This window comes from Hippopotamus amphibius, chromosome 12 (assembly GCF_030028045.1).
Source record: "Hippopotamus amphibius kiboko isolate mHipAmp2 chromosome 12, mHipAmp2.hap2, whole genome shotgun sequence".
NCBI classification, from domain to species: domain Eukaryota; kingdom Metazoa; phylum Chordata; class Mammalia; order Artiodactyla; family Hippopotamidae; genus Hippopotamus; species Hippopotamus amphibius.
In genome coordinates this window covers 7,999,995-8,018,466 of record NC_080197.1, presented here as the reverse complement: position 1 = coordinate 8,018,466, position 18,472 = coordinate 7,999,995, and the positions used below count along the sequence as shown (strand labels likewise).

The window sequence follows — 18,472 nt, the reverse complement described above, 5'->3', positions numbered from 1 at the left end:
GGAGAAGGAAGATGCTGTGAAGACACAGGGAGAACACCACGTAGAAGCCAAGGAGCGCCTGAGGCCACCAAGGACCAGGGCACGGGCAGGGAAGAGATCCTTGCACACATTCTCAGAAGGCACCAACCCTGCCCACACCTTGATTTCTGACTTCTGGCCCCAACACCGTGAGACAATACCTTTCTATTGCTTAAGCCACCTGATTCGTGACACTGTGTTTGCAGCCCCAGGAAACCAATACAAGTGTCTTCCACGTGAGTCTGTGGCTTCAACGCTTCCATCTCGTTTCACCATCAACAGGATCGGCAGACCTTACCCCTTCCCCTGCCCCCCAGGAGGAGCAGTCCTGGCGTGACACTGACCTTCTTCGCAGAGCTGAACAGGGTGTGTTCCTGGCATCCCGTTTTGACCACACATGTCCCCAGGTGCCACCTGGAACAGAAGACGTGGCAGTATTAGCTGAGTGTTTGGGTAGAGTCAGAAAAACTCAAGGAAGAACCTCAAGGCCACAAGGGTGTCTCACAAAATCAAACTTAAAGTCTGCATTTCTAGAAACTACCCTGCTTTCTATCATGCCTCAAAGAAACTAAACAACCCGCTCCAAGGACTGGGTCCCTGTGTCGATAAGAGCTTTGCGTGGTCTATGCCTCGTTCCAATGAGCCCCACCAGCACGGTAGGATGGACCCTGTCGTACAGATGGGGCACACAGGCAAACTGGGGCGCTGGTTTGACCAGCGAGGGGACAGGAACTTGACATGCTGTGAGGTTAACCACACTCCAGTGTCCTCCACCCAAGCACAGGCCTCTAGTCAACACACTGCCCAAATGCAGGAAGCTCCTTGTTATCGTTCTACTCCACACCCACTCCCTCCACTGCACTGCTGCAACCCCTTTCCAACTTTAGGCCACTGCCCTGATTTTTTTTTCTCTTCCGTTATTTACTGCAGACATTTAAAAAGATTATACACATATATGTATGCATACATGTACACATATATACACATACACATACACTCACATGGAAAGAAAAAACAGCTTGCCAAGAAGAATGTATGTTACATAATGTCATTTTAGTAATAAGATTAATTATACTTCTAATGGTTGGCATTAACTGAATATTGATTATATGCTAAGGACTTTGCATATTATGTCTTAGGTTGCTAATACTATTAGTAGTATGTGTTAATAAGTGCAGAGAGAGAAAAAACTAAAAGACTAAGTACCCACCCCCCAAAGATGGGAAACTCCTGGGGTGATATGGAAGACTTTCCCTTTCTTTATATTTTTGTAAGTTTTGTTTAACAGAAGCCCATGTTGGAAGTTCCCTGGAGGTCCAGTGGTTAGGACTTGGTGCTTTCACTGACGGGGCCCAGGTTCAATCCCTGGTCAGGGAACTAAGACCGCACAAGCCAAGCGGAACAGCCAAAAATAAATAAATAAATAAATAAATAAATAAATAAATAAATAAAGCCTGTGTTCTTGAATTTATCGTCAACTGTACCGAGAAATCATAAAATCTAAATATCAAACCCATGTGACCATTTGGCTCTAAAGTCACAAGTGGCATCCCTGGGATAACACTTGGTGTGCAAATTTGATTTACTTGGCTCACAGAAGCTTGTTGGTTTGCTTTTAAGTATTTTGGAATCAGTTGCCAATATTGAAAAAGTCAGAAGGTTGTATTAACATTGTTTCCCAGCTCCTCACGCCAACAAGGCTCTGAGAATGTGCTGAGGGTAAAGCTGGCCAGAGCCAGCCTCCTGCCAGTGGGCTCCACCCTCCTGCTGTGCTCACGTTCGTCACTGCCTGGTCCCTGGAGGCCAGAGGCTCCCAGACGTGGAATCATTTGGGGATCTTGGGAAACTACTGATGGTGGGGTCCCCACCCAGAGGTTGTGTCTTAGTTGGTCTCAGGTGGTGCTGGGCACCAGGCATTTTCAACATTTGCCAGGGAATTCTCATACCTGGTCAGGTTTGAGACCAACTCTGAATTTTCAGCCCATTTCTCCAAATCCAGCCTTCTGTCCTGAGCAGGAATTCCCTCTATGCTGTGATCAATATCAGTTCATAGGTAGTCCTCCTTCTACAATGGTTTCCATGTTTAATTGGGCTCCAGGGCTTAGACTGGATCGACTTGCAGAAGCACTGGTGGTGGACATTTAGGTTTTCTGCTATCTGCTTGTAGATCTAAGATCTAAGGAGAAGCATGTGGGCGTCCCTGCCCTCAGCCCTCCAGAGCAGTCTTCTAACGGAGGGATGCACAAACAGGGAGTTCTCCACGTCGGCTGAGCATGCAACAGCCGAGGAGCCGTGAAAATACAGATGCTACCCTTGCTCCCACACGGATTCCAATTTCATTGGTCCAGGGTGCACCTCCAGCCTTGTACTTTCCTTTTGTTTCCCAGGTGATTCTAATGTTCAGCCACGGCAGCAAACTACTGACGGAAAACTGGCTTTCTCATCCTTAGCACTGTTGATACTTGGGCCGGATCATTCTTTGCTGTGGGGGACTGTCCTGTGCAGTGTCGGGTGTCTGGCAGCATCCCTGGCTCTACCCACTAGATGCCAGTAGCACTGCCCCAGTTGTGACAGCCAAGAAACATCTCGAGACATCGCCAGGTGTCCCCTGGTAAGGAGGCAAAGTAACCCACCACGGAGAACCACTGGTCCAAACCCACCTGGGACGAGGGATCACATTGGCCCCACGGGAACCAATCACCATGGAGACACAGGTTCCATAGGGTCCCAGCCCTGCAGTTTCTGACTCAGCGGGCCTTGGGTGGGGCCTAAGAGCCGGCACTTCTAACAAGCTCCTTGGTGGGTCTTCCCCTGGGGAAGAGCAGCAGCATTGATCACGCCTCTGTGATAAGCCCTGGGCAGGCCATTTACTCTGCCGTCACCCCCAACTCTCCCAACTAGGAGCGGATGACCCAGTGACCAGAACTACACTACCTTGTGAGCGTCTGCCTCCGAGTCGGTCTCTTGGTCCTCAACTCTTTGGGGAACACTCATTTGGTTACCCATTGTTCCTGCAAGAGAGAGAGACAAAAATGAAAACCCAAGACGAAGAGAAGTCTCACTCCTGCCTATGGAACCAAAGTGCAGAGACCTGCCGAGTTACCGTGGGTGTATTATCATAAGCCCCAGGCAGACTAGTTGCTTATATTTATTTTGGGGAATGAGGGGAGATTGGGGGCTCATAAATTCAACAGAATTAAAGTCAAATGCAGGGACTTCCGTGGCAGTCCAGTAATTAAGACTCCGCACTTCCACTGCAGGGGGGATGGGTTCCATCCCTGGTTGGGGAATTAAGATCCCACAAGCCTCGCAGCACAGCCAAAAAAAAAAAAAAAAAAAAATAGTGTAAGGAAGAGTTTGGGAATCTAAAACAGAGTGGGTGTATGTATAACTGATTCACTTTGCTGTACAGCAGAAAGTAATACAACATTGTAAATCAACTGTACTCCAAGAAAAATTTTTTGAAAAGGTCACATGCAGCCCCAATTTTCAACAGCATTTCATTGCTGGGGGAATATTATCATCATGAAAAGTGTATTCTGTGTAGATAACATTTTCTTCTTTCTTAGCCAGTCACAACTATTATATCAAGGAGATTTTAGAATGGGGACAGTTAAAATAATACTTATAATTTTTAATGGTCTCTGATCCTCAAACTAAATTAAGTCCCCTGTTAAAACCTCTCATAGCACTGGCATTGTTTTTTCCATAGCACTTAGCACTACGTGTAATTATATATTTATTTGGCTATATTTTCATTCATTTGCAGATGCACAAATAGATATTCAGCACCAGCTCTGCACCTTGCGCCATGCCAGACACTAGGGTTGCAGCTGTGACTTCAATGGATGAGGCCCCCTGACTTCATGGAGTTGAAATCTGCTGGGTGGACAGACAATAAACAAATAGACAATAAATCCACAAATCAGGCTGTTTTCGATAGTTCAGGCAGCACGGTACACTAGTTATGAGTACAGACCGGGAGCAAGACAAACTGGGCTTGGACCCTCTCTCTGCCCCTTATTGCTGTGTGTCTTTGCATGAGTTAATTAGTCTCTCTGGGCCTTACAGGACTGCTACAAGGACACAATGAGTTAATGCTTGCAAAGTGTTTAGAACAATGTGTGGCTCTAAATAAGTGATATAGAAGTACTTGTTAATCAAAACACAGAGTTCAATGCTATGAATAAAAAGGGCGTTTGTCACATAACAAGAGGGGGGCCATGGCAGAGGGCGGGAGGTGGCAGCACTAGATAGGCTGGTTCTGAAATGAAGTAACAATTGGTCCAGACTTGGAGGGCAAAACAGAGTATTTAACTTCTGTCTCCCTTCCCCAAGAAATTGTAAGCACCATGAGGGCAGAGACTGTCTTTACCCACCGTTGCATCTCCTATTCTCAGCACTGCATTTGCATTGTTCAGGTGCTAAGTTATTCCTTGTTAGTTGAGTGGAGGGAACGATCATTGGTAACAACCCCTCACCAGGCAGCCGCTGAACTAGGCACTTGACCCACGTTATTGCTGAGTCTCTCAAGAGCCTTGTTATAACAATAATGATAATAGTTAACAATAGCTTAGCACATTCTCAGTTCCAAGCACCGTTTTCCGAGAACGTTTCCTGTACCATCTCATGTAGCCCTACACGCCCATGTGAAACAGGTGTTACCATCATGTCAGTCTAGCTGAGAGGAAGCTGAGTCACGAGGAGGTAAAATTACTTTCCAAAGGTCAGCCCGTTAGAGATGGAAGAGGCTAGATTCAAACACAGGCTGCCTGTGCTCCCAACCACTGGAATGTTCTGCACATTATTACCTCCCCTTGGAAAGGAGGGAATTGAGTCTCCCAACTTCACCCAGGGCACACATCCAGAGAAAGGCCAAGTGAGGATTTGACCCAGAGTATGTCGGGTTCCAGAAGTGGGGCTCTTTCAGCCACTCCAAGTTGCCTTACTCCCTAAAAGCTTCCTTTTCACGCACACAGATGATTCTATTGTAGCGAGTCTCCAAAGACCTGGCTGCTGGCTCACCTGCCCTGGTGGCTCTCGGAACAACAGCCAGGGCTTTTGCTTTCTGGCTGAAAGCAGCCAGTGCATCTCCAAGGACTCCTGTGGGCTTCTGGACCATGGTATGAGTTTTTAATGCCCTGGTCATAGACTTGAGGAATCAGGAATTTAGGAGACCAGAAAAGGGTCACAGACCTCACCACCTGCTTCCTCGGGGGAGCCTGGCAGATATTAGAATCTGGGGATTTTTTTATGTGTACTAATTACAGCATGTAACAAAGCTGAGCAGTGCTAAAACATACAAGCACTAGTTACCTCGCAATATTTTCTATTTATAAAATCCAAGATATGCATACTTACAATAGGCCATCACTTCACCTATGAATGGGACATTATGAATACAATATTGAATATTCAAGGCCAGGGTCGGCAAATGACAGCTGGGGGACAAATCCAGCCTGCTGCCTGTTTTCGTATGGCCGCTGAGCTAAGAATGGGTTTTACATTTATAAGTGGTTGGAAAATAAATCAGAAGAATCAGAGATTGTGACACATGAAAATTATATGAAATTCAAATTTGGGTATCCATAAATAAAATGTTATTGGAAGACATCCACGCCCATCCATTTATGTATAGTCTACGTACAGCTGCTTTCACGTACTGAGGCAGAGTTGAGTAGTTGCAACTGAGACCATATGGCCCACAAAGCCTGAGATATTTACTGTCTTGGCCTTTCTAGAAAGTTTTATCAGTTCCGTTCAAGATCATCCCGGGTAACATATACCCATTTTGCAAATAAGGAGATTGAAGCAGCTGAGAGATTAAGTGTTGCCCAAATTAAGACTGACCAGAATTTGAACCCACTGTGTAAAAAAAGGACAACGACACTCTAACAAGCACAGTAATGATAAGACAGTAATAATAATAATAGCAACAAATTTGGTGAGTGCTTACCATGTGCTGAGAAGCTGCTCTAAGCGCTTTACTTGCTGTAAATGAATTTACTCCTTACAGCAAATCACCAAGGCAGTGGCATCATCATTCCAATTTTACAGATGAGAAAACTGAGATCTGTAGGCTAAATGCCTTGACCAAGGCCACTGGCGAAAACCTACATACACTGGATGATGTGTCCATCTAAATCCAGCTTTTTACAAAATTAAAAATTATTTACCAATGGGTTTACAAACTTTCAAAGATCCTATTATTCAATTTAAATTTAGTCCAATTTGGGAGCTCCCTTCAATAAAAATGTTTAAGGTTGTGATACAGTCTTTGGCCTAGGAGAGGTGTCATGTGTGCAAGCAGGAGAGAACTTTTTTTCAACCCACGGAGTTCAGGTTTTACCCTGATCACTGAACTTTTAAGGAGCCTTGGCAGATCCAAGGCCAAGTGCACTGAAAGAAGGAAAATCCATTTGCACGTCTTTTGCAGGGATAACTTGGACTCAGATAACATTGCTTACCACCAGCAGTTACAACATATGTGTTGTGAAATTGCTCCTGCCCTTCTTGCAAATTTTGTGAGCCAGATTTCCATGAGACAAAAACAAACGGTTACTGCCACCTATTGGTCAATGTCAGTATCGACGGAAACGAACATTCAGCCTCCAGGGCGAGGTCGAAATGTCTGGGGAGGTCAAAGGAAATGCTTTTACGTTTAGCACTTAAACCTTCTATTAAAAGTCGGCCAGAGAATGGCAAGCCCTCTTAATGCCCCAAAGATAGTACAACTAATAAGACAATAGTGATGATCACGGCTGCCTTGTGACATGCCAGCCCAGTGCTGAGAATCCCAGGTGGAGAGCAGTGCAGCAGGATAAGACTGTGGGCTCTGGAGACAAAACACCCAGTTGAGAATCCCTGCTCGGTCACATACTGAATGGGTGACCCTGGCCAAGTTACTGAGCCTCACCGGGTCTCGGTTTCCTCTTCTGTAAAATGGGGGTAATATGGGCACACCCCTAAGAGGTTGTTGTGGGAGTTAAAGGCGTTAATACGTGGAAGGTGCCCCGAACAGGGCTTGGCACACGGTGAGTACACTGAAGGTGTTCTTCAGGATCGCAAGTATCACCATGATCATCATTGATATTCTCAGCCATTTTCCCCCAAAATTGTCTGATACAATCAACTAAAGAACTGGGCAGTTGGGACTTCCCTGGCAGTCCAGTGGTTAAGACTTCGCCTTCCAATGACTGGGGTACAGGTTCGGGGAGGGGAACTAAGATCCCCCGTGCCTCCCGGCCAAAAAACCAAAACAGAAACAGAAACAATATTGTAACAAATTCAACAGGCTTCAAAAGTGGTTCACATCAAAAACAAACAAAAAATCTTAAAAAAACAAACAAAAATCTAGGCAGCATTTCTGATTCCCATGATTGTCTCACCAAAGTCAGGTTAGGGCCCTGCATCTGTATTTTTAGCAAATGCACACAGGTGATTCTCACAATCAGGCACATGTGGGGAAGCACCATGATGGTAGCATCATCTAGGTTGTCCCAGGATTGAGGGTGTTCTGGGATGCAGGACTTTCCTGTTAAAGCCAGGAAAGTCCTGAGCAAACCAGAATGAGCTGATCACCCTGGAAGCTGGGTTAAGGGCTCTGTGAGGCAAGGACCCTTTTTATCCCCATTTAGCAGATGGCAAAACTGAGGCTCCAGGTGGTCCAGATGACAATTCCTGTCTGTGATAAAGTTTTCTCCAGTCTCCAACAAGGGAGAAACATAAATCAGATGATGAGTTTTTCCATCAGGAAAAACATATTTTTTGAGAGAGCTAGGTTTTATTTGGAAAAGAAAATTTGAAGGTGATGTCAAAATGCCCTTTCATGAACCAACAGTGTGAGCTGTTTTATTCTTATGACCTTATCTGACATTAAACACAAGCCTCCATGTGGCAGAGGAGTTTGTTTTTGAAATTGGACTCATGTTTGAGGGCCTAGCATTTGGAGAACGTGGGGTCAGTCTTTGGCTGGGGGTCATTCAGATGAGGAAGGCCCTTTACTTCCCCATTTCCTGACTGTGTCCTTGAGGCCAGTCTTCAAACTGGGTTACATGTTAGAATCACTGGTGGAGATTTAAACCCCCGTGCCCCGGCCGCAGCCAGACCCATTCTATCAGACTCCCTGAGGTGGGCCCTGGGCATTGGAATATTTTCAAGATCTCTGGGTGCCTTCCATGACAGCTGAGGCTGACAGGTGCTGTTTTGGGTATTTCGGGGGAGTGAGAATCCTCCAGGCCAGGGACTCTCCCGGATGCTGACTACCCTGATACACAGAAGCAGGCTTGGGATTCTCGGATGGAGGAAAGCATTGGTTTTCAAGTCCCACAAATCACAGTCAGCCCAGGCATCTGAAAACGTTCACAATCCTTTCAAAGCACTCCTTTTTTTTTTTTTTTTTTTTTTCTGGCTGCACACCCTGCATGCCATGCGTGACCTTAGTTCCTGGACCAGGGATGGAACCCGCACCCCCTGCTGTGGAAGCTCGGAGTCTTAACCACTGGACCACCAGGAAGTCCCGCACTGCTTTTTGAGCCCTCTATTTTGTCAGCCTGCAAATCAAGAGAAACCTCCTGGGTCTGCGGCTTTCCTTCCCTGAGGATGGGGGTGCAGGGCGAGCTTGCTCCTCGACAGCCTCACCTCCCAACTGATTGTTGAGAAGTGAGGGGGCACGTGCCCCACGGGAGGAGGGTGGAAGGGCAGCCTGAGCGGGGAGCCATCACTCTCCTCTCTTTCTGGGCACCCCCTCTTCCCCCCAAGAAAAAGAGCTCTGGAGTGAGACATGCCTCTGTAAACCCCACGACTGTGCATCTTTGGGCAAAGCACTGGGCCCTTTCAATGCATTTTTCTTGCGGAAGATGGCAGTATTCGTAACGATGGCAGCAATAAACCTGTTTTTCATCTTTCCTATGTGCCACACACTCCTGATTTGTGTGCATTGATTCCCTTGGCCCTTGCAACCACTCTCTGGGTTAGATGCTATTTTCTCAATTTTCTTTTTTTTTTTTTTTAAACTAAACGAAAGAGTCTTTAAATTCTACACTGCTTTAGAATTTTCAAATGTTTCACACACGATTTCATATAACCCTTTCCCCCACCCCCATACTGCCCCTCCCCCTCCCCTCTCCCCACTGGTAACCACTAGTCTGTTCTCTATCCCTGTGATTCTGCTTCTTTTTTTGCTTTACTCACTAGTTAGTTGTAGCTTTTAGATTTCACATATAAGTGATATTATACAGTATTTGTCTTTCCCTGACTTATTTCACTTAGCAAAATGTCTTCCACATCCATCCATGTTGCTACAAATGGCAAAATTTCATTCTTTCTTATGACTGAGTAGTATTCCTCTGTGTGTGTGTATGTGTGTGTGTGTGTGTGTGTGTGCTACACCTTCTTTATCTATTCATCTGTTGATGGACACCTAGGTTGCTTCCATACCTTGGCAACTGTAAATAATGCTGCCATGAACATTGGAGTGCAAGTATCCTTTTATAAATCATAGAAGTGTGTGGGGAAGGTTAAATGAGGTAGGCACACAGCAGGCACGGAGCAAGCATGTTAAATTATATAATGTCTGGGGCATTTTGTCCCAATCATCCAGGACTATATATTTACATTTCATATTTCAGATCTTGTCATATTTCTTGGTGAGTTATGTTATTATATTATATTAAAATGTTCTCCTTAGAAATATGCTTCTGTTTCTCACAATGATTCAAGAGCAGTGTTTCTCAAACTGGGAGCCCCCCAGGGGACATCTGGAAATGTCTGGAGATATTTTTGATGGTCATAACTCAAGGTGCGAGGCTGCTACTGGCATTCAGTGGGTGGAGACCAGAGATGCTGGTAAACATCCTACAATGCACAGGACAGCCCCACAGCAGAGAATGATCTGGCCCCAATGTCACTATATGGAGGCTGAGCTGAAAAGAAAGCAGTTCATGCAGTGTTTAGCCCATTGGCTGGTGCACAGCAGCTGAGGAATATAGATTAGCTACTATTGTAAATAGCAGATAAAGCGTGCCATACTTATAACAATCATACCTAATATTTCTACCGTGCCTTCTCTATGCTGGGCATTGCTCTAAATGCTTTTCTGTATTAACTCGTTACCTCCTCCTAAGAACCTCATGAAGCAGGTATTTTTATTGTCCCCATTGTACAGATACAGAATCTAAGCCCAGGGACCCTGAGTTCCTTGCCTAAGGTCATCCTATGAACTGAATTATGTCCCCTCCAGATTCACATGTGGAAACCCTAACCCCAAAGTGACTGTATTTAGAGACTGCATTTAGAGATAGATAAGAGAAAGTTATAAGGGTGGGGCCCTAACCCTCCAGGATTAGCATCCTTATAAGAGGAGACACCCAAGAGCTTTCTCTCTATCTTTCTCCCTCTCTCTCTCTCTCTCTACCACGTGAGGGTACAGCAAGAGAGCAGAGGTGTGAGGACTGCAAGCCAAGAAGAGAACTTCCACCAAAATCAGAATTGGTTAGGATTTTGATCTTGGACTTCCTAGCCTCCAGAATTGTGAGAAAATAAGTATCTGTTCTTTAAGCCACCCAGTCTATGGTATTTTTGTTATGCAGCCTGAGCTGACTAATACAGATAATCAGCTAGTAAGAGGGAGCATCAGGACTTAACCCTTGGTAGCCCAGTTCTAGAGTTCAAACTCTTAACTTTCTTTGCTTTCCTGTCTCCTCTGCCATAGAAATTGTGGTATATTTATTAAGTATTTGTATGTAATGTAATGCAACATAGAATATTAAATATTTATTGCATATGTGTTTTTGCAGTGAGAAATTAAAATCATAACTAGTCAAGGAATGTAGCAAGATCTAAAGTGAGGAATCAAAAATTGAAAAGCCATCAATAATCTTTGGAAAGATTTAGCCCAAGGGCTTGGCAGTAGTCAGATGAAAAAATATTAGTTCTTACCATTTATTTCTCTTATTAATGTTACGATCCCATTAGCTCTGTGTTCTGATCCACAAGTAAATCGGGCATTCTGGAAGTTTCCTTCAAATCCCTCCTCATTTACTCCAGTGACTGGTGTTCATGTGGCCTCATTTAATTAATCAATTAATTTAACAGATTTTTAATTGAATGAATTTGATGTGTAACATTGTGTAAGTTTAAGGTGTAGCATGTGTTACTTTGATGCATTTATATATTGTAATATGATTGCCGAGGTAGTGACATTTATCACATTACACAATCACAAAATATTATTGTCTGTATTCATTATCCTGTGCACTAGCTCTCTATGGCTTATTTACTACTCATTACAAGTTTGTTCTCTTAAACACCTTCACTTTTATCCCCTCCCAGCCCTTCCTCTGCCAATGTCTCCTCATTTCAATTACAGATTAACAATATGCCTTCCCCCTGGGAACAGACACCAAATATGGTACAAGCTGCCCTGGAGAAAGAGCATTTCTGCTGCTGCCTTACCAGCCGGCAGCTAAATGACTGTTAAATGGAAGCAGGAGGACCTCGAAGGGTGGAATGGTAACAGAATTAGTCACCCAGTAAACAGAAACACCTCTGATCAATGCAATGGAATGTAGGCAAACTGTGGGCCCTTCTCACCACCCACTGAAGGCGGTACCAACATGGACAGGCTGACACGCCCAGCAGAACAAGCCCTCTGTCCCTCAATTCCAAAGGCAGGGCCAAGAGGAGTAAAGAGAAGAGAACTGCTCTGCCAGGTCCCATGGTCCTGCATTTCCCCGTGGTCCCCAACACATGGGTGGCCGCCACCTGCACGAGGGAGCACATGAGGACTGAAATCCATCCCTCTCAGTGCTCCCCAAGCCCTGTGCCCCGTGCCCTGGTATGGGCCAGTGTGGGCCCAGTAGAAGGGGCTCCTTTATCAAAGTGGCGCTGAGTGTTTTAGGAATGCTTGGTGACTGATGTCCTGCTATTGGAACGCTCGATTGTGTTTGCATCCATTTACTCACTGTTGTTCCCAGAAGGATCAGAGCTCACTCTCTGATTCTGAGCATTGCACCAAACATCTTTCAGCTAATAAAGATAGCAGGTAACATTAACTGCAGGCTCACCAGGAGCCGGGCAGGACTAGGAGTGGGGTGGGGCAGGAGAGGTGTCCGGGTACAGAATGCAAGGAGGCTTCCTTCTCAAGGCTGGGCAGGTGCAGATGTGCACCTGAGAGTGAGTGCCTCCTGCATTTTACCCCCACGGTGCCTGGCGCCGGGCACTTTACTTACATTGCCTCTGTTTGCTCTAACAGCAGCCAATTATTCCCCTAGTACACAGATAAAGAAACTGAGGCTTAGGGATGCAATCCCTTCATCCCTAGAGTGTAAACTCCATGAAGGCAGATACCCTGCTTGTCCTGCTTGCACAGTGAGCTGTCAATGCACATTTGCTGATTAAATGGCTAAAGGAGAGTAAAGTAATCCTGATCAGAAACAAAGCACTGGAGAGGCAGAGCTAAGGTTGAACCTGGTTCCACGTGACTCAGGCACTCAGATCCTGTTAAGCACTTCTGGTCCCAGCTCTGGGCAGCGAGAGAAGCTGCTGACACAGTGACACTCCACAAATGTTTAACCCGCCAGCAGCTCTGGCACTGAAAAGGCTGCAGGAGCGGCAGCTGTGACCCTCCTAGGTCTTTTCCAACCCTCTCCCTCTGCATCCCCGGCACTGGAGACTAGCCAGGATGGGCTCTTCTGGGCCCATTACTCTCCTGAGGCATATGCCATTTTCCTAAAAAGACAACCCTTCCCAAGTTTCAGAACCCTTAAAAAAAATCCCGCCATGATTTGGGACCCATTACTTTGAAAACTCCATTAGCACAGCCCTCTCTTGGCTTTTATTTAGGGAGAGAAGAAGGATTTATACACCCAGGCCTCTAAGACAGTGCAATCCTAGCAGGGCGCGATGAGGATGCGCCCAGGTGGTCCCCAGGGCAAAATTTAAGGGGGCACCAGAAAACTCAGCCATCTACGTAAATCATATATTTTATTACAATATTTTAAGAAACCAAAATTAGTGCTGGACCGATCCTGTCTTTACTAAATGTGTTGCTACTTTGCTCATCATGGATATTTTGGGATTGATTTTAAATTTTTAAAATATTGCCTTAAAATATAATTTCTCTCGATGACTGAGTTTTTTCTGTCTCAAATCTTGCACCTGAGGTGAGTGCCTCGCTCACCTCACTGACGTCTCGGCCCTGACTGGATCTCGGTTTCACAACTTACTCTCTGTGAGATCGAGAAGGAGTTCCTACCCACTTCCTCCCTCAGCCTCACTTCCTAATTATCACACGGAGATGACAACAGCAAAAATCACAGCTAACATGTGAAGCACACAGATGTTCCCTGCACTGGTCCCCTCAGCCCTCGTGGATGTCACTTTGATCTCGGTACTGTTATTATGTCCATTTTACAGATGAGGAAACTGAAGCCCAGAGAGTGAAGTCATCTGCCCCAGGGCACCCGGCCAGCCTGGTGGTGGGGCCGAGACTGGCATCTGGCAGTCAGTTGGTCTCTAGACCACCCACTCTCTCGTCACCACGACACTTCAAGGCAGGAAAGAGAGTTTCTGAGGGCAATGCAAATTTCTGAATCCTGCACCCACCTCAAGGAGCAGTCTTGAATGATAAATAAGAATTTATGTACTTATGTCAAACCTAATTTCCCAATTCATCCCACCATCTCCTTCCCCGCCCCCCACCCCACCCCGTGTCCACACGTTCATTCTCTATGTCTGTGTGGTATTACACTACCATGTGTAAAATAGATAGCTAGTGGGAACCTGCTGTATAGCACAGGGAGCTCAGTTCAGTGCTCTGTGATGACCTAGATGGGTGGGATGGGGGGGTATCCAAGAGGGAGGGGATATATGTATACATATAGCCGATTCACTTCATTGTACAGCAGAAACTAACAACACTGTAAGCCAATTATACTCCAATAAAAATTTTTTTAATTAAAAAAAAAGAATTTATGTAAAGAGCCAGATTCACAAAGGGCACTTGAGGAGCCCTTCTCCCTGTCTTCTTTACTTCCTTAGACAAAGCTGCTACACACAGACTCAGAGTTGGCTTTACTAGGGGGGATTCTTGTCCAGATAGTGGTCCCCCAGAACACACCCTTCCATCCACTGACCTTCCTCCAAGTTTTACATTTGAAATGACACTCAATGGTTCCATGCAAATCGGAGCTATTTCTGTTGCTTTCAACTTGACACTGCCCACATTGTCATTTAATCCTCGTATCCTTTTATGTAAGGGTATCTTTGGGTCCATTTCACAGATGGTGAAACTGAGGCTCTCACACACCCAATGCCACACAGTTACTCACTGGCAGAGCCGGGGTCAGACTCAACCCTTTCTGACCCCTGGCTCCTACATTTCACTGCCTGCCAAAAACAACAAACCCTCCAGCCATGCTTAAAAGATCTGCAAGCAGTTACCTGCTGAGCCCCCGGTGGGAGTGTCTTTTGTCCTCCGGTGTCACCTGGAGCTGCTTCTGCTTGGAGCACCGTGTCTCCAGCTGGTGCTGCCCAGTGCCAGGCTGTCAACTGAGCCCGGCTCCCTGCCCTTTGCTTCCTTGTCCAGAGCCTGCTGGCTGAATACACAGAGCAGGGCAAACACAAGTCTGGGTGGAGCTCTCCTCTGGACTGCCCTATAGAAGCAGGTTTTCTTCCTGGATTCGGGGGCTGTTCTCACCTCTCCAGTAAAACCTGAGTACCTGATTTCTCTTGTGCTAATGCCTTCCTGGCACCACAAGCATCCTGTCTGGTTGCCCTCACCGGCTGCAGCCACTTGGGTTGACCTGGGTAGCTAATTCCCTTCCCCAGTAACCATGAGTCATGGACAGAGCAGGGAAAACATGTTCTGTAAGGTTTTACAATTTGGTCTGCCTTTCACCTTCATTCTTTCCAGAATACCACCTCCACTACCACCCAACCACCTACATGGGAGGAAATAGCATCTCACCCACTGCACTGCCCCAGTCATGTAAACATCAATCCCAAAGGGCTTTGGATCCTGGAAAGCCAGGTAACCTAAGGGTGGCTTATTGCCCTGGAGACACAGCATAGCATTGGAAAGGGCATTCTTTTTCTGTGCAGGCTAGAAATTCAAGACAGGCTCTTAAATTTATTTAATTCCAGCAAGGATATTTACTAAGGTGTCTTAGAAAGACATATGCTGTGCAGTATGAAAGCAAAAATACAAAGTTAACAAAAGAAGATAGAAAAATAAGAGTGGGAACATCAAATGGGACCAGGACCACAAGTAAGTGTGTGTGTGGATTTACAAACTTGCTCTGAAGGCTTCACAGATGTGGCTTTGAGCTTCCTAATAGCCAATGCAAAAAGGGAAACATGATAAGTTATACTATTCAGTGTTCTTGAGAAAATATTCAGGAGAAGTACAAACTAGTAATTATTGTGGCTTTATTCATTAATATGGGCGTCCAAGCACCCATCATGAATACTTGTCAAGAACCAGGCTATCCACAGGCCTGCGTTTAGAGGGGTGAGGAAAAGAGGCCCTGTCCCCACCCTGCCTGGGCTCATTGTAATTAAACACTGTGCCCTACAAATAAGCAGAGTCACAGAGTGGCATCCTCATTAGGAAACAAAAGCCGAGGCTGTTAAGAGAGAGAAACAGGCAGAGCTAGAGAAGGTTCCTTTCAGAAAGCCACGTTTAACAGACAAAAATGCGATTGAAATAAAAACTGAATTCACAACTGGATGCACCATAATTAGGTCTATAAACTGGATTCCAGCTCAGTGCTGTACCTTTAAATCCGGAATGTAAATAAACCCAATAGCTAAGCAGCTGGCGGGCGCACGCCAAGCATACAGGCACAAAGCAGGCTGGCCTGGGCGTCAAGGGCCTGGGCTCCCCAGCTCTGGGTTCAGACTCCGACCAGCTGCCGTGTGGGAGCCGGCAGCTTGCCTGTCCCTGCCCCACCAGGCTCTGCCGCCCCTCCTGGCTGCGAATGCCTTTGTGTTCATTTTGTGCTTGGTTTTGCATCCTGACTCCCAGCATCCTGCAGAACAGCATGGCCGCCTCCCTGCCGCCTCGAGGAGGTGCTCATCAAGCACGTCCTGATGGGACTGACTCCCCTGTCATTATCTGCGACAAATGCGTGCCCTGTGGATGGTGTTTTACTCTTTGCAGAGCACTTCACATCCATCCATCTCAGTTACATCCACACTGTGAGTGGGAACTTTGCACCCACTTTACAGAAGAATATAAGGTTTAGGGCTATGAGTGACTTGGGCTGTGAAGGAACATCATTCAGGCACCGTGTATATCACAGGCTCTCCTCAGTTGTTACCTGAGCAGTGGTAGCACGGGCAGGGCTGGCTGTGATGTGCAGGGCCCAGGGCAAGAGGGAGACGCGGAGCCCCTCCTTCTAAAAGCAGGGGAGGGGACTGGCAGAGGTCCTAAAGTAGAAAGCGTTTTCTTTTCTCTCATGGTCTTTCACTACGTGTTATGTATTTTATGTACTGTTCTATGTCATTCTAAGTAAAGAAAAATTAAAAATTTAAGTTATTAGCGTGAGTTTTACCATTCATTTTTCTATTGTGCGATATCGGTTTTAAATGCAATGAAGAGAATCCCCCAAATCACACGACTCGTATTTCTTTTTTCACTGAAACAGAGTAAATGCCACACAAACGGACTCAACTGTTTTGATTTTGCTTCTAGACACTCACGCATTCTACCAACACTGTCTACTTTCAGTGTTTTGAGGAGTAAGGAAGGGTAGAAAGGAAAAGAAGCTCCTGGTTGCGCCATCTTTCCTTTTCTAAGTCATCATTTTCTCACACTGCGGGGAGGTAACATGAGTAAGAAGGGACACGATAGGGTTCTTCTTCTCTTGCTCGTGTTTCTTAGAACACATTGCCTTCTTTCTGCACTTGAGACAATTTCTGGTTTGAATGGATGATGGCTTCTCAGGGCTGCTAGTGCCTCTACAAACTTGGTTGTAACGATGACACATTTTGCTTTATACTCACCTTGAGGCTTGCCAGACACCCACCCATCAGGGTCCACTGGGATCTCTGCCTGTGGGGCACCATGAATGCTCTCTGTGAATGGGCAGCAATGAACAGCGGACGTGTGTACTGCAGGTACTGCCTCTGCTCACGTACCTGCCTCCTTTTCCATTGGATTTTTTTTTTAAAGACTCTTTTTTCAGGTTCACAGCAAAATTAAGAGGAAGGCATGGGGATGCCCCATATACCACCGATCCCCACACATGCACAGCCTCCTCCACTATTAGCCTCCCACACCAGAGTGGTACATTTGTCACAATCAATGAACCTACATCGACACTTCATAATTACCCCAAATCCACAGTTTTGATTAAGGTTCACTCTTTTTTTCTTTTTTTTTTGGCTGCGTTGGGTCTTCGATGCGACGAGCAAGCCTTCTCTAGTTGTGGCGACTGTGGGCTGCTCTTCGTTGTGTGCTTGGGCTTCTCACTGAGGTGGCTTCTCTTGTTGCAGGGCAGGGGTTCTAGGCGAACAGGCTTCAGGAGTTGTGGTGCACAGGCTTAGTTGCTCTGCAGCATGTGGGATCTTCCTGGAGGGACTGAACCTGTGTTGCCTGCACTGGCAGGTGGATTCTTAACCACTGTGCCACCAAGGAAGTCTCCATGTTATACATTCTATGGGTTTGGACAAATGTACAATGACATGTTATCTGCAACTGCAGTATCATACAGACTAATGTCACTGTCCTAAAGATCTTCTGTGCCCTGCCTATTCATCCTTCATTCCCCCCTAACCGAGGAAACCATTAATCTTTTTAATATCTCCACAGTTTTGTCTTTTCCAGAATGTCATATAGTTGGGATCATACAGTTTGTAGGCTTTTCAGATGGGCTTCTTTCACTTAGTAATATGCACTTAAGTTTCCTCCATGTCTCTGCATGGCTCGCTAGCTCATTTCTTTTTAGCACTGGGTAATACTCCATTGTATAGATATGCTAGAGTTTATCCACTCACTTACTGAAGGACATCTTGGTGACTTCCAAGTTTTGGCAATTATGGATAAAGCTGCTATAAACATCCATGTGCAGGTCTTTGCGTGAACCTAAGTTTTCAATTCCCTTGAGTAAATGCCAAGGAGTGTGATTGTTGGATCACATGGCATGAGTATGTTTAGAAAGAAACTGCCAAATTGCTAAACTGTCTTCCAAAGTGGTCATAACATTTTGCATTCCCACCAACGACCTATGAGATTTCCTGCTGCTCCTCATCCTCACCAGCATTTGATGTTGTCAGTGTTCTGGTGTGACCATTCTAATAGGTTGTCCCATCCAACCGTCCTTCCACAACGTGAGTTCAAAGATAAAATTGTTAATGATTTCAAGATGGTGACCACAGAGCATTACACCAAGCTCAGGGCCCTAGCTGGAGGTAGCAGCGAGTCTGCAAACTTCTTGGTGGAAGAACTCAC

At 45.8% G+C, this 18,472-nt stretch overlaps 1 protein-coding gene across 10 annotated transcripts in view; it reads right to left on the bottom strand.

Annotated features, from left to right (window-relative positions):
- The window catches only part of BCAS1 (brain enriched myelin associated protein 1), a 102,036-nt gene extending 87,403 nt beyond the window's left edge, over positions 1-14,633 (bottom strand). For 9 of the 10 annotated variants that reach the window (XM_057703976.1, XM_057703977.1, XM_057703982.1 and 6 more), the window contains exons 1-3: positions 14,461-14,633; positions 2,953-3,029; positions 363-432 (exon numbers count right to left, since the gene is read on the bottom strand). In XM_057703976.1, the coding sequence (XP_057559959.1) occupies positions 363-432; positions 2,953-3,024 (142 nt within the window). In that variant the 5' untranslated portion in view covers positions 3,025-3,029; positions 14,461-14,633. The remainder of the gene's footprint in view (positions 1-362; positions 433-2,952; positions 3,030-14,460) is intronic. The other variant, XM_057703978.1, reaches the window with a different exon arrangement.
- Positions 14,634-18,472: the final 3,839 nt, after the last annotated feature.